Raw genomic sequence first — 21,889 nt, forward strand, 5'->3', positions numbered from 1 at the left:
AAAATTCAGGATTTGATTTCTCACTGGAGATATGGAGTCAAGGAAAAGAGAATAATCAAAATTGACTCAAGATATAAGACTGACATCTATAGAAAGGTAAAACATCTACAAGTGGGTCTTATTTTGGAAAGACCATTTCAAGACTGATTAAAATGGTGACATGCTTTGATGAGTCAAATTCACTCTGGCAAGGAGCTTGCTGAAGGTAGGACCAATATTGCTTAGGTCTGAAGGGTGCCAGATACTGCTCATACTTCAGTGGGTTAGGTTCCCTAATGTGAATGTGACCACAGAGAAAGCATGTCTCAGTGTCAAGGACACTTCTGACACTGACTGCAATATGAGTGACTTTGGGAAGCTGTCTAATATTTGTATACCCCAGGGAATTCTAAGACAATATGTTCAATGGTCTCTGTAGGTTTCCATCCCTCAGTCACTTCTAATCCTACAAAATCTACTTCCTCCAAACCTTCTATCCATCCAAATTTCAGTGACTGTGTTCTACCCAAGGAAACCTACATCCCATCCCTTCTACCTTTGTATTTTCTCAGGGCATAATCTCTGCTCTGGTTCCACTTTTCTCTGTTCCCAATCCGGATACTCAAGTTTGCCATTCTAAGTATCTTGCTATCCTCACCTTTTGGATTTCTTAGCCTCCTGTCCTCAGCTTCACAATACCCCAACCCTGGGAGCTATTCACAGGTTGCTGAACAGAGCTTAGAAGCTTTTGTATCAGTCTAACAATCATGCCAAATGGACATGTGAATTCATGGCAGACTAATCTCAATTGAGCCCTAAGGTAGTTCTTATATTCATAACTCCCTCACTCTTCAGAGAAATCATTCCAAATCTTCTCCTCCCTCCTCAAGCCACCCAATTATGCCTTTCCCCCAACTTTTTGCCGTATCTTCTAATCTCCTCCTTATTCAGCTAAGACCACTATCTGTTAATGGAGTTTATATCCCACTTTTGAATAGCTCTAATTGTTAGTGAGTTTTCCCCTAATTTTGCCTTCCTGTAAATTCTGACTATTGATCCTAGTTTTCGCTTGGGGCCCAACAGAATGGATCTAAACCCGATTCCAAATGACAGTCCCCAAATCTTAAAGAGAGTCTTCTTAGCTCCCTTTCTTCCATCCCTTACCCTCAGAATCTTCTCTTTTTCAAGTTAACTATCCCTAGTTTTTTTAAGCCTATTCTAAGGATAGGATCCCAATTATGGTTCTCTGAAACCTCTTCAGCCTTTTAATATCCTTCTCCATTCATGACGTCCAGAATGAACATGACACTCCAGATGTGGCCTACTTTTGAATCACAAGAGAGGGAACACCCAAGTAAGACAGTTTGAAGCAGCCACATATCAGGAGCTACTGTTGGACAGCTCTCTCATGATTTCTGCCATGTTTGTCGATAGTGAACATCTTCTTTAGAGACGATGCAGGAACTGCACCCCCAAGGGATAAGGCCTAGACCTGTGATGCCATTTGTCTAAGGTTCTCAGATGAGGGACTCTACCAATGCAAGACAGTCCTTTCCCTGTGACTTCTAATGGCTTATCTAGGGGCACTGAGCCAGGATGGATCAGAGGTCTTCCTGTCATTTAGGAGGGCATGCGATCTCCCAGAACATCCCATCACTCAAATGGTCCCCCAAGAGAAGACTAGCAGGAAGCTGCCTGTTTACTTACCTTAGTGGCAGGGGCCTTTTTCAGGGGCCCTGATTTGGGTGCTGCAGCTTCTTTCACATCCTTATCTCCCGCAGCTCCTGATGCAGCAGTCTTCCCGGGAAGTGCTTTGGACTCTCGTTTATCAGCTGTGGCTCCTGCTTTTTTGCCATACACCAACTCCACCTTCTCTGAACATTCTTTTATCTGAGTAGTGATATTGACCCCAAAGTCATTAGACTCAATTTTAGGAGATAAGCCACAGAACTTTATTTGATAAGTCAGCTCTGAACACTGATTATTTAAGGATTCCAACAGAAGACTGCTCCCTTTCAAACTGAAACTACAAAAGTAACAACAAATGCATATCAACAAGTATGTATACTGAATTTGTCTATAAATCTCATCTTAATGTACTTTCAAGCTCCAGTACTAAAGGAAGACAAATCTATTAAGAGATTTTTCAGTCAAGTTCTAGACGTTGTTAAAAAAAAAAAATTCAACACGTTTCAGTCACATGTTACTTTATGGTCCACTGAAGATCCAGGCCACACAACGTTCTTCCTAAGAGCCATATTTAGAAGGGTGAGCTGACTGGAAAAGTAAATGCCCTCCTTCATCCCTTTTTCCCCCTCTAGAAACACTTAGGTTCTTAGAATCAAGTCATTACATATTTATTAAGTACTAAGTGCTAAGTACTTGGAATTTAAAAAAAAAAAAAAGAAAGGAAAAAATCTACTGGCCCCAAGGACCTCACATTCTAACAGGGAAGACAATATATAAAACGATGCTGAAAAAGAGGTTGGCAAAGTATCCATAGGCACATGGCACTAAACTTACAGAAAAATGAGAGATTCCAGAAGGAGCTTACAGGTGGAAGAAAAAGACTGATAGGGAGTGTGGAGAGAAAGCAGCGGAAGCTGAAGTAGGGGAAGACTAACTCAAATGATGCTTTCAGTGTGCCCCAAGTGTTAATATATAACCACCAATTCCATGAATTACTTTGTAAACACCATACATGTTGTTTCTCACAGTAAAATGAAATTCCTTGAGGCAGGGATAATTTTTATTTTGGTTTTTGTATCCTCAGGGTCATGCATATAGAAGGCACATAAGCATGCTGAAAAATAACTAGCATTCAGACTAAGTATAGCACTTTACGAATATCTCACTCTGTCCTCACAACTGCCCCTGGTAGGTAGGTGCTATTATAAATCATTCTGCATACAAGGAAATGAAGGTGTCCAGCAATCAAATGACTTGGCCAAGGTCACCCAGCTCATACATATCTGAGATCTGCACTCAGCTTTTCCCAACTCCCACTCCAGTGCTCTGGCCACCCCCACCATCTAGCTCCTCTCCAGGAAGGAATGTGACTAAGACTTGAAGTTTGAATCCCAATGCGTATTTCCTTGGAGCAGGTTCCCCACCCATGCTCTCTTCCTTCAAACACAGATTTTCCAATTCAGAGAAAGAAGGCAAGAAGTCCAAAAGGGTTTTGCTTCCTTGTCACCCAGTCCATGTTACTGACTCACCCTGTCCAGCTTGAGTTTGTCCACATCCGCTAGAAAAGGGTTTACTGCTTTCTCTCCAACCACTTTCAAAGCCGTGCCCAAAGCTTCAAAGGCAGCATCTCTAACCTCAGGGGCAGAATCATTTATGTGCTACAGCCCAAAAAGGAAAGAAATAAGTTTTTTTAAAAAAAAAGTTATTACTGATCTCAATCCAGATTAATGAAGGCAAGTCAATACATATGAAGGTAACATGGGAGCCCGTTCCACTGATACACAGCATGCCTTTCAAAAAAGTATAATGAATCTCGAGTATTTCATGATTCCAATTCCATCATCTATCACTATCAAATGAGCTTAAAAATTTCAACAATTTTGATAATCTCTTGTCCTGTCCAAGTCAAACAGCAGGGACATGGAGTAGGAGAGACAAATTAAACCATTAGAAGCTTCACTGATCACAATCATCCCATGTCTTTTCCTACAAAGTAATTACATTAAAGAGATAGTTGAGGGACATCACTGCATAATGAGAGGCTATAAATATTGCTAACACAAACACCCCCCACTCCCAAGTCCCAGCCTAAGCCCATACCTTTAGGAGAGCAGCACAGAAGGGCTTGAGCAGACTCTTAGGCAGTGTGGAAGAAGTACAGTGACGAAAACTTCTTGCAATAAAAAGGGACGTTTGCTGTTTGATGGTTGGATTTTTGTTGTCCATCACAGCTAAAATATCCTCACTGATACTCTGCAGAGTGGTCTTCAAAAGAAGTTAGGAAAGAACAAGTTAGGGTCAGCCAATGGACACTAATCAATTCTGAATCACATCAACCACAATATTGAATGTGACTAACTCACAGTTAAAAAGATTGCATCAATGGCTTCCTGGAGGGCCTGCACTACTTGAGGCTTCTTCTCTTTAAACTTTTCCAGGATGGTCGGCACTACCTGTGAAAAGGGGCAGCTCAAGTTGAATGAAACTATTTCACAATTCCTGAAGGAAAAAGAATTATGATGTACAAGCTAATTTAAAATGATCCATCCTGTCCCACTAGAGGGGAAAAATGAAAAAACAAACAAAAAACAACAACCTAGCTGGGGAATTATTAATTAAAGAGAGATCGTGGCTAGATCAGCTTATTCAAACTCAACAATTAAAAATCTGTCAAGGCTACTATTCCTTTTCCTATGTTTCTAATACCTAGAACACCAGATGGAACACCTTTTCAAAGGCCAAAAGTTCCATTCAAAATTGATACATAAAGGAAATTCATTTTATATGAATGCTTCATGAAATAAGGAGATAAGTACCAATTGACAACAACCATTAAAATGAAGATCATAAGATTCATTTTTTTTTTTTTTGGTAAAAAAACTACAAACTTGAAATCCAAACCAAAATTGTTAAAATTCATCATAGAACTGCCTAGACCAATTTACAAAATATTTGTATGCTGAGACAGGTTACTGTTATCTCTTTATATCCTTTTAGAAAAAAAAAAAAAAAACTAAAAACACCTGCCAATAATTCTTTAGTTTTATTAAAACAAATTCTTATTTTGTGACAGTTGTTATAAAAGTTATCATCAGATTTCAGACTAAAAAGAAATGTAACGCCCTCAGCTTAATTATAAAATCTCTGGGGAAAAAAAAAATTGTTCCTGATAGAAAAAGTTACACAAAAATTTTTATCATTCTCTAAACGAATGTAAACTGAGAAAAACTGGGTCCTGATGCTTATATTTAATCCATGATGTTGTCAATCAAGTTGGTGTTATACAAGAAGAATCTTTGAAATTATTTTTAATATAGTAAGTAAAGTCTAAATACTGTAAGCATGATGCCAAATATTATAACCACATGCAATGAAATATATCCATAATAAGGATTCAGTTCAGTATTTATTATAATGTTAACCTAGGTAATAAAATGATCAATTTGACTAAGAATCTGAATCCATTCAAAACTAAGGCTTCCAATAACGAAATGCCATTTTCAAATCTCCCATGAACCCCATAGTTAACTAAGAGACATAACTGCACAGAATTGTTTCAGTTTGCTAAAAATTACTTATGTCTATAAATTATTAAACTTTACTGAACTCAATGGTTTAGTTAACAGAGATTTCATATCCAAATAATTCATTTGCAAGTGTGCAGATTTAACATGAAAGGCATCAATTAGCTTAAATCTCTAATTTTTAAATAACAAAATAGAACTGAACTATTTTGATTTAGTATTTAATTCAATATCAACACTGTCAATTTACTTATCATAATTGACTTAAAAAAATTTTTTTTTCCTTTTGTGAGGTAACTGGGATTAAGTGAGTTGCTCAAGTATTACATAGCTAGGAAGTATTAAATGTCTGAGGTTGGATTTTAACTCAGATCCTCCTGACTCCAAGGCTGGTGCTCTCTGAATTGTGCCACCTAGCTACCCCTAAAATTGGCTTTTCATTAGAATGCTCTGTATACATCAATATGATAGTTGAGGAGAATACAATAAATATAAAACAATGTTTAGAAGTAATTCTTTTATTAATAAAGTAATTTGTCTTTTGAAACATAGGATGTGGTATTTGTCAGGTATAAGATTTTTTTTTTTTTAAATACAGAAAACAAAATAAACAATCATTTCCCCTGCTGGTTCCAAGATGCCCCACATCCAATGGGTTACTACTTACATGGCCTGCATATTGACCAAACTTCTTCCTGAGCCCAACAGCAAGCCCAGTAAGACATTTTGCTGCCAAAGCCACCAACATAACATTAGTATCCTTTCCAACAACCTGAAAACAAAACACAACAGTATTAGTCTAGTACAAAAAAATTTAAAAAATCAAAAAAGTCATTGTATGGAGTCATTACATATTTTCCCTGGCATATTTACTCTTTGGTAGATAAAGGAGTTTTGAGGATCCTCCCACAATTTATGTCAAATATATATTTTTTTCCTGTCCTTTTCCTAAAGACCAAAAGACACATAAAAGCTTAACTTTATATATTGGCAACTTGCTCCCTTTTGGAGATGGTAGAGAGGCTAGAAAGGAGGCAACCAGTGCTACCCTGTGGGTGACAAATATGAAAACTTCCCTTAAAACATGATATGCAAAATAACATGGACTTAAAGGGAGATAGTAATTTCGAAGGAAACTCCTTAAAGAATCCCTTATTGACAATCTTTTGGTTTTAATTCCTGAGACCTGAAGACAGCCAATGTTAGGTCCTTTCTGATGTCTGTTGGGGGAATCTAGATGTTTCCAATAATACTGTAGCATGTCCTTGAAAGAGTAAGGGGGTTTGGGAGCCTCAGGTTGAAAAGCCTCTTTTGTGAGTCCCCTTGAGTCAATTTCTCCATTATATAAACTCATTTGTGTCAAGTAGCTGTTAAAGCATAATTGGATTTAATATAATGGTAATGAAATTCTACAAGTCACATAAGGATGGAAAAAATACTAGTGGGGAAAATGAAAAATAAAGAAATATATCATAATGAATATTGAAATTTTTTTTTAGGAAAAGGAACAATAACAAAGACCAGATTTGAACGCAGGTCCTCCTGACTTCAGGTCTGGTGCTCTATTCACTGTGCTACCTAGCTGCCCCCTAAATATTATTTTTAAGGAATTTTCCATTTTTTATTATGAATTTAAGACTTATCAACAAACACAAATGTTGCTCTTTTATAAAAAAGTGCAGAAAGAGAACTGTATGTGAAACCATCAATCCATACTATATAAAACTTGCTTTTAATGGAAGAAGATGCATTTTAAAATGGTAGTCCAACACTGCCTTACTTGTCTGTGTTCCTTTTAAAATTCCATTCTATTCTCTTTCTGTTTATTTTTTTTTGGGAAAAAAAAAGGAACGCCAGCAAAATTTGACAAGTAAAGGAGATTATGGCAATGAAAAAAGTACATTTCAATTAAAGAGAGCAAAATCAAAAGGAAAAAAAAGGTAACCCAGGTAATACTATACTTGTAGTACAAACCAGAAATCTGGCAGGACAAAAATATCATTTGAAAAGTATTCCTTAAAAGACTCAAAAAAACAAAACAAAACAACAAAACAAAATTCACACACGTTAAGTGAGAAAAAAAGTGACAGGGATTCATGTTCCTAGTACCAAGGGTATCTTTAGACACAAAAAAATGAGGAAAGAGGAGGATGGAAAAAACTTTTCTTTCAGGTTTTCTTCTTCTTTCAATTTATTCCTTGTCTTTTTGATGTTTCTTTCTCACCATTTTTCCTTTTCATTGACCATAAGAGAATTGAGGGAATCAAGGGGCTGTAATATATAGTAATGGAATCATATTTTTAAAAAAATTTGTAATCAAATATTACAACCTTTAGTCTTAAAGAGGAGATGAAATAAATCTTTTACTTTTCCTCTCTCTGAAAAGACAAAATAAAAAACACCTGAAAGGATTGATTTTTCTTCCCCTGTAGGCCCCAGGAGGAGTGAAACAATCAAATCATTAGAACTGGGAAGGTTCCACAAAGTACCTAGTGCTCTCTGTTCACCAAACAGAAGTACAGTTCAAGTGAAAGTCCAGCTGAACATGGCTAATTAGCACCAGAGCCAAATCTAGATCCCTGGCCTCCAGGTTCCTAGCCCGGTGCACTTCTTCCTGTAGTAGCAATATGGTCTATAAAAGGAATGGTCTTTCCTGTGTTCTCTCAACACATTCTACTACCTATGGAGAACTATAAGATTTGTGCTGTGAAGCTAAATTCAGATTCACAAACCCAAAGCCTGGTATATTCTCATATCAGAAGAAGAAACCCTGGAAGATATCAGATCCAACTTCTTGCCTTACTTGAAGCCCTCCAATGAGGAAGAACCTCCTAAATCTGGAGGCACAGGTTTGTTTGCTCAGATCGTCTTCAAAGTCTGTACTCTTTTTTTTTTTTTTTTTTGCTGAGGCAAGTGGGGTAAAGTGACAAGTCACTTTACCTTGCCCAGGGTCACACAGATAGGAAATGTTAAAGTGTCTGAGATCAGATTTGAACTCAGGTCCTTCTGACTTCAGGACTGGTGCTCTATCCACTGCACCACCTAGCTGCCCCCAAAATCTGTACTCTTATCCCTATAAGGTAGAGTTGTATTTTCCATTTTCTAGAAAGCCATTAAATATAAAGATCTATAACCATATTCAACTTGGGCCTCAGTAATCTGAAATCAGAGCCACATTTTCTTGCCCATCTGACATCCACAACAAAAGCACTGTTCTTATACTGAACTTCATTCTGTTAAATGGAACCTATTTTAAATGGGCTATTCTGCAGATTTACAGAAGTGAAAAACCCTCTTCATAAAGTTGTCTCATAGCCTATTAAATGCAAGCACTCTAAAAATAGATGATAATGGTCACTGCTTCAGATAACTGAAAAGAAAAATCAACACCCCAAACTTACCCAAGAGGATACACAATCAACTCTAGGAGAGAAACATTCATAGCTTACTTATTCAAGAAGTATTTGGAATCATACTTTTACTGAGACAAAATAGTAAGGGTTTAAAAGCTAAGCATGATGGTAATCTCTATTTTGAAGACATCATACTAATGCTCCAACAGCTAAGATTTTACCTTTTTCAGTGCTTTTACTAAGTCTGAATAATCTCCAGCTTCCAGTTTGGGGTTTTTAACCAGCACTTCTACAGCTTCCAGAGCTTCTTTTCTCTCTTGCCATTTTTTAGCCTCCTGCAGGAGACACAATAAGAGTCACCTATATAGCTTATACATTATTGACAAGTATAAAAGCTCGGTCCCTATGTCCAATAGGAACAAGCTGAACAAGTGTGAACATGTTGGTTACAAAGAGCAGGGTAAAGTGAAGTGTTAAGATTGAAACTGAAGCATTGCAGCTTATTAATACCATGACCCTGTTCAAGGATATTTTTTCCTTCACAAATTATTTTCCTAACGAAGTCTGGGAATCCTATGTTTTACAGTGAGTAAACACCAGAATAAGAATTGCTATACAGTATAAGATCTGCTTATTTAAGAAAACGACACTAACCAAAAGTCTCAAACAGTCAAGAAATATCACTAAGAATCACTATCACAGAAATTCCTTATTACAGCTGCAGAAATTATGTGATCTGGATTTTCAAAGCTTTAGCATGACTACAAATTAGTAATCACAGACCAATCTAAATTTTTATTTAGTGGCCAGTTCCTTACATTATGGACACATCTTAACTATTTTCTCACACTATGGACACATCTTAACTATTTTCTCCCATGATTGTAAGATGGGAAATGCTTTAGTAAGTGTTTATAATTCAACAGTTGATTATTTTGAAACCATCTTTAAAAAACAAGTGGTAACTTACAATTTTGTCATAAAAGTCTTTGGGAAGTTTAGAAAGTATCTCCACAGCTTCTAACAGTTCGTAAGCGTCTATCTGAGGTACTTCATCACCATCATCACCTCCTGCAAAAAGAAGAAAATTCAGAAAATAAAATGGAGTAAGTTTCAATACTTTGCTATATTTCCTCTGGATCTTGTGGGACAGAAGGGGAACAGCCACATAGACAGCATCCATCAAACCCTTTCTTAATCCACAGCAGCCTTCCGTGTCTTTGCTGGCCTCTATAAATTTCAAGGTCAAAAAGTCAGCTTCATAATTCAAAACCAAAGGACTTATTAAATGTCTATATATACTGTATTGTGCTAATACGGTATTAGCTGAACTAATACTGTGCTAAGTACAAGAGGAGAAACAAGACACTACCTACCCCGAAGGAGCTTTCATTCTAATAAAAAGGCCCTAATCCAGACAGCTGTGTGCATGGGTATGTGTGTATGTATTATCACCCCATGGAGCAAAGGGGACTGAAAGTAAGGATTCCTAAAGATAGCATCTCAATTGAGTTTAAAAGATAGAAAATCGGTAGGTAGAGGAAAAAAAAAAAGAGGATGCAGGTCAGTTAGTCAAAAAGCATTTATTAAGTTCCCAATATGTTAACAGGCACTCTACTAAGCACTGGAGATACAAAAAAGAGGCAAAAGTCTCAAGGAAGCCGTTTGGTCATCTCAGTGCAGTGAATAGAATGCACAGAGTTTGGAATCAGGAAGTTCAAATCTGGCCTCCAGCATGATCTGTGTGATCCTGGAAACAATCACTTCACCCTGTCTGCCTCAGTTTCTCTTTTGTAAAATGAATTGGAAAAATGGCAAACCTCTCCAGTATTTTGGATGGATGGGCAAGATAGACAGGAAGGAGAAAGATGAGGACTAGGGTTAGGCCTTAAAGGAAACCAGGGTGCCAGTAAGCAGCTAAGGATGAAAAGGGAGACCATGGGAGGCGTGGGGCTTTGATGAGGTTGTTCACACATCAGGCATGTGAGTGCAGAGCTTACCTCCCTCAGCATCTCCTCCAGCAGACTGCTGTTGTTCCAACTTTGCTTCTAACTCTTGCTGGGAGCGTAGGAACCGCGTAGGCTTAGGAGCTCCTGTGGGCAGTTTCAACCATTCTTCTTCTAGTTCCTTCAACTACAAAACCATAATTTATTTTAGAATTTATTTCCAAATCTTCATCACTAGACAATGTTAACATAAGATATGATTATTCCATACAGACCCAACAAAGCAAAAAGAGAAAAATCTAAATTGCATCCAATGTGCTACAGGGAATTAGTCTTCAAACTGCCCACAAAGAAGAGCCTGAACTTTTAATATTCGCTGTGTTTATTATGAACCAATCAGAGAGAGACAAAGTCTTTCCTAACTTGATGAGGTTATAAAAACGAAAACAAGATATTCATACAGGAAACCTGTTATTTCAAAGCATCACTTAGGATTCATATTATGTCCTTCAAAAGTGTCACATGACATATAGGGACATAAGGACGTTCTATCCCATTAGTTACCAGAGTGACAGTAAACTGACAGGGATGAGCACCAGTAGAAGAAAAGAACAAATGATGCTCCAAGGATATCACAAAGACAAAGAAAATGTGAGAATGAACTCATTCATGACACAGCCCTCTCTTCTGAACTAGAAGATGTCTATTCATGTGGCCAAATGATAAAGAGGAGATGGGGCCTCACCTGGACAGAGTTTATATTTTGTAACGGAGCTTTCAGAGCATCCCGAATCCATCTGTAAATCTCCACCGCAATTAATTTGGCCTCATCTCGAATGGCCTTCTCTCGTGACTCAAAGAGTTTTGGCAACACTTTGATAATTGGCTTAAGTAAGATAATTTTTGAACCAAATTCACTAGAAGGAAAAGGTTGAAAAACAGAAATAAGTTTGTAATTGTTAGCCATCTACATACCTTCCTAGTGTGTATTTATATACTTTATATTTTTTTCTGCACATATATAAATGTACATGGTTTTTGAGTATAAACTCCTTGAGAGCAGGAACTGTTTCATTTCTATTTTTGTATTCCTAGAACTTAGTCCATAAGCATTTAATAAATGCCTGCTCTTTAATACTCACAATTAAGTAGCCACAACCTTGACAGACTTGGAAGACAAAGAGGCATAAGACAAAGAAGAACACAGATATCCAGGCCTATCTTCACAAACATTCAGAAGCAAAATCTTCCAAAGATATTGTTCTCTACTGCCTTTGGTCTCAACATTCCTCCCTCTGGCTGCTACTGTCCTCACAATGAAGCTAATCTAGATCAGTAGCTTTTCTTTCTTTCTTTCTTTCTTTCTTTTTTAAATAACTTTTTATTGATAGAACTCATGCCAGGGTAATTTTTTACAGCATTATCCCTTGCATTCACTTCTTTTTTTTTTTTTAATTTTTATTTAATAATTACTTTATATTGACACTCGTTTCTGTTCCGATTTTTTTTTTCCCTCCCTCCCTCCACCCCCTCCCCTAGATGGCAAGCAGTCCTTTATATGTTGGATATGTTGCAGTATATCCTAGATACAATATATGTTTGCAGAACCGAACAGTTCTCTTGTCTTGCATTCACTTCTGTTTCGATTTTTCCCCTCCCTCCCTTCACCCCCTCCCCCAGATGGCAAGCAATCCTTTACATGTTGAATAGGTTACAATATATCCTGGATACAATATATGTGTGCAGAACTGAACAGTTTTCTTGTTGCACAGGGAGAATTGAATTCAGAAGGTATAAATAATCTGGGAAGAAAAACAAAAATGCAAGCAGTTTATATTCATCTCCCAGTGTTCTTTCTTTGGGTGTAGCTGCTTCTGCCCATCTTTGATCAATTGAAACTAAATTAGCTCTCTTTATCGAAGAGATCCACTTCCATCAGAATACATCCTCATACAGTATCATTGTTGAGGTATATAATGATCTCCTGGTTCTGCTCATTTCACTTAGCATCTGTTCATGTAAGTCTCGCCAGTCCTCTCTGTATTGATCCTGCTGGTCATTTCTTACAGAACAATAATATTCCATAACGTTCATATACCACAATTTACTCAACCATTCTCCAATTGATGGGCATCCATTCATTTTCCAGTTTCTAGCCACTACAAACAGGGCTGCCACAAACATTTTGGCACATACAGGTCCCTTTCCCTTCTGTAGTATCTCTTTGGGGTATAAGCCCAGTAGAGACAGATCAGTAGCTTTTCAAGAGGTTTCATTTAGTAAATGTAATTATCTTAGGTATCATTTTAAATTTTACAAAGACCAGTGTTTTGGCAGCACATATTCTAAAAAGAAAAACAAACTGCTGCTTTAGGGTTTAGTGAGGTGAGGAATATGCCAAATAATTTACTTGTCTGGGAGAAGGGCAAGATGTTTCTGTAACAATCCATGTATACAGTTCTATAATATAAATAAATAAAATTTCTGGTTTAGCAAATCAAAACACTAAACTTTAACATAGTAGACATATAATCTGATTTTTTAAACTCCAATTCAATTTCTGAGGGATGAGGAAGGGCGTGCGCGCACGCACACGCGCGCATACACACACACTCCCAAGGACACGCTGCTGAATTTTTTAAAAAAAATCTTCAATGTGTCATTATATTATTAATTTTCCATCAGGCTGTTTGTAGCTTTTTCAGTTGCTTATGATGTTTTTGTAAAGAGCTGATCTGGATCAGAGGCACAAGAAAAATCGGAGAAGAGCACCTAAAAATAAGAGTCTGATACTCAGTAAAGAGCAGAGAAACGGGGCACGGGTTAAATCTTGTCTCCATAGCTCATTAATTCCCAGGGGCACAGTTTCCTCATCTGTTAATAGGAGTGGACTAGACAGTCTCTGAGGTTCCTAGACTGTTTATTTCACACCAGCACTTCACAACTGCCCCTCCCATAGTAAGTCCTTAAAATGTTACTGTTGACACTGTGACTGTCCCACCAGCTGCTTCCAGCAGTGACTACTAAAAATAATACAATAGGATAAGGATGGAATCTACCAGTTCAGGGCTTCTTAACTTTTTTGTGTCATAGACCCCCCTTCGGTAGTCTGAAAACATGAGAAGGAAGATATTGATTTCATCAAACACCTAAGATGGAATTAATCCAAAGTTAGGGCTTGGAGGCCACTTACAAGATGAAGTAGGTAAGGCACTGGAAAGACAAAAGTGCAGTGTTCACCTAGGCAAACACATCATTTAGACATCATTATTTAGTATTCTCAACATTAGTTATCCAGAATAAAATGCATAAAGTTTATTATAGCCCTGGATCATAGGGGCAATGAAGATCACTTAGTAAAAGTGTTGCTGATGATACTTCAAGGGTCGGCTTCCAGTGCATGCCAGGACCCTGGCAGCATGAAGTTTTAAGCTACATCTTCTCAAACAAGTTACTTCTGCTCCTCTTAAAGTGAAGGTGTGTTTTCCCAAACATTTCACACATCTGACTATCATGGATAAGGGATCAGAAAAATCAGATAACAGGACCCAAACAGAATAGATTTGTTTTGTTACTTGGGGGTAAAAAACAGTGAACAAACAACTAAAAGACACTGGTCACATAAAAATATGTAGGCTTACTCCAAAACATAAGATTAGAGATGTTTCTGGAACCACCGTCAACCAAGAGGCTAGAACAGAATAACTTGGAGAGAGATGTCCTTCAAGATCTAGATTTGTCCAAAGAGTTTTGAAGGATACTCAAGAGAGAAGGAAGGGTTGATTTTCAGGCCTAACTGTGAGTTTTAAATCACTTTAGAGGTGCAGGAGGCCCACACTAAATTGGGATAGTCCTAGATATTAGGACACCATGAATGACATATAGCTGCTTTTCTCATCCCCATCCAAACCCTAAAAGAAGATACAGAAGGATGGGGAGATTCTAGCATCTCTCCTGGACCCAGAATAGGAATTGGGACTCTGCCTCTAAACTGTGTCCATTCTACTACTGCTGTAAAATGTGATAAATGGGAGGTCTCTTATGGATAGGAAAAAAAGGCAGGGGACACAGTGGAAAGGAATAAGAGGAGCTAGATTCCATAGGTTGTTTTAAAGTTTAAAGCTCATTTAAAAAAAAAAAATTCATGTTTTCACCTTAAACACTGTTTATACAAAATGGTAGAGAAAACTAGAAGTTACAAGTACTTAAACTCCAAGGATGTTACAAATAGAAGAGCATATCATACTATACATACATACTGACACATACACACACACACACACACACACACACAAGAATTTTACTGCAAGAACAGAAACCAAATAGCCAGTCAGTTCTTTTCCTAATGTTAGCTAAAGATTTACTAATGACTATTTCCAAAGACAACATATATTTTATTTTTCAAGACCCACAGTAATGAATGGTACAAGGAAAATATCTACTGTATGTTAAAATATCTCACCAAAGTGAAGTTGTAAGAAGGTTTTAAAAGTCCTTTAAAAATAAATAATTGGCTAGGATTTAATGAAGTCTGAGCTTATTATTTTCACATAGTACAAACTCTCATGACAGTAACTTTTTTAAAAGATTAAGAGTATTTGCCAGATCACAAAGATGACCATTATCGCCCCCCATCCAGCATTTCACCAAAGTTACTCAGATATGGAAATTACTGAGGACATGGCATCAGATTAGCCAAAGGAGAACAAATTCTTGGTTTGTCTAATTCAGATTTCCACAGCACATTACAGCTGCTTGTTCCCAAAAAAGATGCCATTCACAGAAGAGTTCATTTAAAGCCAGTGAGAAATAACCTATTGCACAACAGCCTAAGTTATTTTCTGTTTTGCAGTGGTATGCTCCTATGAAAGATATATAACAGAAGTGTCAAACTGAAAGCCAAGTCCCCAGTATGGAGCCCAGATTAAAATGAAATTGGGAAATGTTTAATTTGTAATTTTCTTAGTCAATGTGCTACCCTTTCACTGAATTTGTCACAGCATTTGTTTTAAGAGGGCACCGAATTAAGTTACTGCTTTAGCAAAACAATCCAAACCTAGAACAAAAGACTGTTGTCTCAACCCAATCATATAGCTTTTAGCCAACACTTCAACCCTTTGAAATCAACAACTGCTGAGGTGGGAAGTGGGAAAAATGGTTTACGTACTTTATCTAAACAAAGTAATCTATTCCCACACATAAAAAATGAGGTCAATTTTTAAACTAAGGTCAGTAATAACCTAGTCTAATCAGGAAATGATTTAGTCAAGATAGTGAGACAAACAATAAATAAAATTCCTCATTCACTACACAAAACTCTCATATTCTCCCATACTACTTTGAGCAAGATAAGTCCCAATGGTTACCATTTCTGTGTAAGTCTTGATAACAGACTGACTTTAACCAAAGCTTGGCTGCTCATCAAAGCTCATACCCAAGAGCCTGTAAGATTTGCCAAAGGCTCTTCTCTTGCCAGCCAAGAGCTCACCTGAGAGCTTTCCTCAGCGTCTCTATGCAGGCGACTGTGATTTTGGGGTTCTTACTGTCCAAGCCCTTCAGAAGTTCTTCTTGCACAGCTTCCCCCTTTTCAATCTCTATGTACATCAGACAGATCTCTGTGCCAAGCTCCTTTGCTTTGGCTTTTGGCTGGTTGAACACTTTACTTACGACTCCTGACACAACTTCTCCTGTAGTCCTGAAATACACAGTGAAAAACAGATTCATTTTAGTTTACAGAAGAAAAGCTTCAAAGAAAGACACAAAGAAACAAAGAAAAATATATCTGTTTATGTATCAGAATTAATCCAAATGTATATATGGGTATATGTGTGGGTGTGTGTCCAAACTTAATTATAGTATTCTTGGGGGGAAAGGGAAGAAAACACAAAAAGGCAAGAAGAGAAAAAAGTAAAAAATGCACAGCAGAAAGCAACAGAAAACTTACAAGGAAGCAAAGATGGACAGCTCTGAATAGAATGTGTAGTATTTATTATACACAAGCTTTCTTGAAATGGAAACTGATTGATATTTTGAATCTTTTTATGTTGTAACATGGCAATGTTTTTTTCCCCCCTTTACTACTATGCTCCTATTTTGTTCTTATTTTAAGTTTAAAATTTAAAAAAAAAATTAATTTAAATGAGCCCCAAATCTTGTCAGGTTTTCCTTTAACTTCAAGTATATTTTCTATTTGTGAAACATAAGGTGAACATAAGCTCTTTGAATAAAACCTAGCCTACATTTTATCTATCAAACCATATATAATTACTCCGAATCACTCCAGTATTTTTAATTTCAAGAAAATGAAAATTCCAGTAAAATACTGTAAAATCTTAATAATTGAGGACAAGATATAAGGTGTCCCAGAGGTCTCAGGGAATTGTTTATTTGCTTAAAACTGTCCTGAGATCTTTGAGACACTGTGTATAAAAAGAAGCCACCTAGACTCAGAACAAATGGAAAGAAACTACTTACTTTCCAGCCACGTGAGCATTTTCGACATAGACAAGCGCAGCTTCTAATCCCTTGAGTTGAACCACCGCATTGGAATCGGTCACAAATTTTTTGATCAATCCTAAGTATTTGGACCATTCTGGACTCTTTTCATCCTTTATTTTCTGGAAAATCTTCAGGGCTTCTTCATATCCACTTAATCTTGCTTTCCACAGCTAAAAAAGTTAAGTTTTATTTATAGATATACAGATTTTAAATAAGTTTATTTAATACCTTTTTCCTGCTTACTGTGAACTTTTTCTGGTAAAGTAACTGTGATCACATTATATTCTATTCTAGATGCAAAAAGGAAATGTAATAAATTTAGACTAAGATATAAAAGAGAAGATACTAAGTAATTTGCAAAAATTCTTCCAAATTCAAATTTGTTGCTATTAATGTAACAGAGCAAAACCAAACTTGAAACAATCTCAAGTTCCAGGCCATGATATCTGAACACTAAAGTCATGCTTATGCACCTTTTATTTTTTTTTTCTCTTGATATTCAAGCTATTAGAGCTAAGAAGTCATGCTGCTGAGGCTGCCTGATGTAGAAGGTTGTTTCAAAAACCTGCTTGTATAACTGCCAAGAAACTTGATATCATCACACATTTTAATTTTTAATCAGAAATTTGCAAACTGTAGCCAATAAGTTTCAAGCGCATCTAGGGAGCTACCAGTGATTTGTCACTCAATCAACAGATAGCTACAGAATTTCTATTGAGTACAAGGTAATCTTCTTGGAGCTCTGGGGAATATAAAGATGGGGGAGGGGAAAGGAAAAACAAAAAGGAACAGATTTTCTCCACCTAAGTTCAGACAGTCAAGGAAAGAATGTTCATTAGCAGTAAGACCTTTACTGAAGAGAAAAGGAATTACCACATTAAGATTTTATTTAAATGGGAGAAATGGCTTAAAAATTTGTACATTATTCATTCTAACTAAATAAATTAGTTGGCGATAAATTGAAAAGAAAAAATTCATCTTAAGGAAAAAAAGTTCTTGACTCATTATTTGCTTCAATAGGACAAGGCCTAAATTTGTGAATTCACTGGTACAGGGTATGCACCATCTGTCTATTGATGCAGGTCAGCACCTTCTCTATAACTGAGAGTCTTAGAAAATTGTCTAGAGCACAAAGAGTTTTAATCAGGATCATACAGGTAGGTGGTGTAAGAGTGTGTCAGGGACAGAACACTAACCAAGGTCTTTTTGAGTCTGAACTGCTCTGCTACCTCTTATAATACCTCAGAAAAATTTCAAAAGTGTTGTATCACCAAAATAAGGAATACAAATTCATTTCAAATGATGCCCCAGACATCATGATATACATTCAGATTCTATTGAACATTTCCATTCTTTAAATGTGTCGTGTATTAAGCACACATAACAAATACAAATAAAAGAGGACATTAAGTTACAGGAGATTTTTAAAAAATCAAGTGAAAAAAAAAAGGAATAAAATACCTACTATAATAGCAAATGACTTTTGGGTCTTGTTTCTACCCTGACACAAGAATTCATAGACTCCCAGAACTGAAAATGACCTAAGGGATCATCTCATTTACAGCTGAGAACATTTAGGCACAATAAGTTGAAATAAGTGGCCTTACTCTAGGCACACAGAGACCAGGGCTAGGTTCAATGATGCAACATTCTGGAGTGTTACTAACGACCATCCAGAATGGTTTCCTAAGTATATTTTTCAAGGCCTTCAAAAAGAGTTTCTCATTCCTTGCAATAAGCAATAATTTTTATAATTTTTAGAAAGTTCTATAATCTATCTAAGCTAAATTAAATTTGCTTCAATTTAAAAGTTAATATATGCCAACAATTTTTATACAACTTGAAATCAAAATGCAATATGTCATATCAGACCAGGCCTTATCAAATATAATAACACTCCAGTTATATCCAGCATAGGAGACAAACAGGATGTCTGGGTTTAGGTAAGTGAATTTTCAAATTTAATATTTTTTGCACTGGAAACTGATGAGTTAATATTCATAATAACCTGGCCCTCAGAATTTTATTTCAAGTCTATAAAACTGCTTGGGTTGCTTAATCAACTACAAATCTAAGTGTAAAAATGTTTTTTTCTCAACAATGAAGCAAGGTAAAATTATTAGCATTAACTGACATGCTTTAATAGTAGTAAGGAAAACCTTCCTAATAATTTATGCTAATCAAAAGATATACTTTATATTGCCTCTCAATATCTTAGCTACAAATTAAATGTAATCTGAAGAAATTACACACAGATGGGTTTTTAGCAATATTCTTATAATACTGAAACTGGGTCTTGTTTTATATAAATTAAGAAAGTAAAATTAGAATTTTCTTGAGCTGAACAGTGTTTATAAAAATAACCAAAGCCAGGCATTCAGTTTATACTGGGATATAACAAGAGGGCAATAAGGTGGGCTTGTTTCTCTATTTTCTAGACATCTCCACTAGGTTTCTTGTCATTTGTCTTCCTGCTGCCTAGCACCCACCTTTCCACCTCTGGCTGGGAGAATAGTAACCCAATCAATACTCCTAGAGAATTGACTGCCATGCCCTCCCCTCCAGGGTTGGATGCTTGGCCAAATCTCTATCTGTCACACCTTGATGCCCTTAAGCCAGCCCCAAACTACCTTCTCTAGTCACTACTCTTCTACTAGCATCTAAGTTCTCAGAAGGCAAGGATTTCCTCACTTTGTATTTGTATACTCAATATATATATACACACACATATAATATACTCAATACTCAACAATACCTGATGCATAATCAGAGGATTTAAATTCTTTTTTTACTTTCTTTTTGTTTTAAATCCCTATGGGCAACTTCCTGTGTAGAAGCTCCCTCTACTGATACAAACTGGCAATTTAATACTCATGTCACTATTTCCAAATTAACAAACCACTAAATGCTGGTAAACCAATGACAGAAAATAGAGGGAAAGTTTAGGAGAAAAGAACCTCACCTTATGTTCACATTTTTGATCAACAGATAGTTTCATCCACTCACTGTCGTCTCCCATTGTGTGTCCAGTTTTTTCTTAGAATGAAGAAGAATTCCTGGTCAGGTAAAAATAGGTACTTGTTAACCTCAATCAGGCAATTTCTTAAAAGTGCTTTTTTTAAATGAGCACATTGTCATACAACACATGCACAAAGAATATAACTTAGGGTTAAATATTCACTTCATTATGTTAGCATTGTACAACAAGATGGACATCAAGATCTAAAGTGAAAGGAAGTATTTTTAAACTATTACAGACGAGTGCATAGATCTATAATTTATAGCTTTCTGAAATGCAGCCTAAAATCACCGATGAACTCAAGCAACAAGGTTTTAGAAAAGAACTCAGTGTTTTTGTTCAGTCATGTCCAGTTCTGTGATCCCATGGACCATTGCATGTCAGATCCTTCTATTCTCCATTATCTCTCAAAGTCTATTCAAGTTCATGTTCATAAACTCAGAAAAAGTGATCAAATACAGGGCTTTGTTGATGTACCAACAATCTAATATGTGCATATCCCATCCCAAATCTATAACCTATAAACTCCTGAAGGGCAAGACTTTCTTGCTTTTGTTCTTGTAACTCTAGGGCTTCGCACTCTGGTGGGCACAGAGCAGACACTTAATAAACATTTGTTGATAGATCCCATGAATTATCCAATACTGGTTTATGTTCAATTGGCATAATTTCTGTAATTATTTTCCCACAAATCAACTAACATTTATTAAGCACTTATTATTATGGATACAAAGATTAAAAAAAATAGTCCTAGATCTCAAAAAGTTTAAATTATACATATTCTAAATGTAAAATATAGTTAAAGGAAAAATACAAGGCAATTTCAGGCAAAAGGCACTATTAGTATCTGGGAGAGTGTAGAGCAAGACCATGAAAGAGGTGGCATCTAAGTGGAGTTTTGAAGGAGATTTTGAAGGGGAATGTTTGTTCTAAGAGTAGCTTGGTCAAAGACATGGTGTGAAGAAGAGCAATGAGGTTAGTTTGACTGGCCTGATGAGTGCCAGAAGGGAAGAATGTAGAATATAATCTTGACATTCTACCTCCACAATAGATGTCATTTCCAGCTTCTCCCGACTCCCACAGGTATTACTTTTATTTAGGCCCTTATCACCTCAGCTTACATTAACCCAAGAGCCTCTTCATTGCCGTTCAATGTGCCAGTACAAGCCACAAATCTTTCCCAATTCCAATCTTTTTTCCACAAAGTGATTGTCTTAAGCAAAGACCTGACTATGTCAAAAACTCACATGGCTTTCTATTGTCTCTAGGATCAAATACATAACATCCCCTCAACAACCTGTACCCAACCTCTTTCTAGACTCACTAGACATCTTGAACAGATACCAATTGAGAAGATGGTGACTATAGGATAAAATACTCATCTTTAGTTCACTGTAGGACGATTAAGCATAGAGGAAATTTAGTCGGTGCTAAATGAGGCTATACATGTGAAGTTCACTTTGTCTGCTTAGTTTAGCTAGGAAGTGTTAAGTGAGATCAAATTTGAACTCAGGTCCTCCTGACTTCAGGGCTGGTACTCTACTACGCCACCTAGCTGCCCTCAAAATACTTTCTTTTGATTAAATATTTCATTTTCTTTAAACTTCAAGGGGTTCTCCTTAGTTGTGGGTTTTAGAATCTGGTGAACAAACTTATCGTTCACCCTATCCTTGTTTTTGTTTTAAGTTTAGACTAAAAAACAAACAAAACCCCAACAATTTGACTGTAGGAAATTAGAGATGAGCCTTGTCCTGGGCAATCATTATAAAATAACCTTACTCTATAAAATAACCTTATTCTGCCACTTGGGTAAGTTAGTTTGGACTTTCAATTAGTATATTTAATAAACCATGCCAGTCTAAGTTTACAAAAGACAAGAAT

General features: G+C 36.5%; 1 protein-coding gene across 4 annotated transcripts in view; it reads right to left on the reverse strand.

Moving 5' to 3' along the window:
• Positions 1–21,889, reverse strand: part of CKAP5 (cytoskeleton associated protein 5) — an 81,915-nt gene that overhangs the window by 40,714 nt on the left and 19,312 nt on the right. For all 4 annotated transcript variants that reach the window (XM_051966471.1, XM_051966470.1, XM_051966472.1 and 1 more), the window contains exons 2-13: positions 19,952–20,045; positions 16,966–17,159; positions 15,980–16,186; positions 11,237–11,408; positions 10,546–10,678; positions 9,516–9,616; positions 8,767–8,880; positions 5,860–5,964; positions 4,032–4,121; positions 3,769–3,933; positions 3,198–3,326; positions 1,687–1,869 (exon numbers count right to left, since the gene is read on the reverse strand). In XM_051966471.1, coding sequence (XP_051822431.1) covers positions 1,687–1,869; positions 3,198–3,326; positions 3,769–3,933; positions 4,032–4,121; positions 5,860–5,964; positions 8,767–8,880; positions 9,516–9,616; positions 10,546–10,678; positions 11,237–11,408; positions 15,980–16,186; positions 16,966–17,159; positions 19,952–20,008 — 1,650 coding nt within the window. In that variant the 5' untranslated portion in view covers positions 20,009–20,045. The remainder of the gene's footprint in view (positions 1–1,686; positions 1,870–3,197; positions 3,327–3,768; positions 3,934–4,031; positions 4,122–5,859; positions 5,965–8,766; positions 8,881–9,515; positions 9,617–10,545; positions 10,679–11,236; positions 11,409–15,979; positions 16,187–16,965; positions 17,160–19,951; positions 20,046–21,889) is intronic.

Source organism: Antechinus flavipes, chromosome 6 (genome assembly GCF_016432865.1).
Source record: "Antechinus flavipes isolate AdamAnt ecotype Samford, QLD, Australia chromosome 6, AdamAnt_v2, whole genome shotgun sequence".
In the NCBI taxonomy this organism is placed as follows: Eukaryota; Metazoa; Chordata; class Mammalia; order Dasyuromorphia; family Dasyuridae; genus Antechinus; species Antechinus flavipes.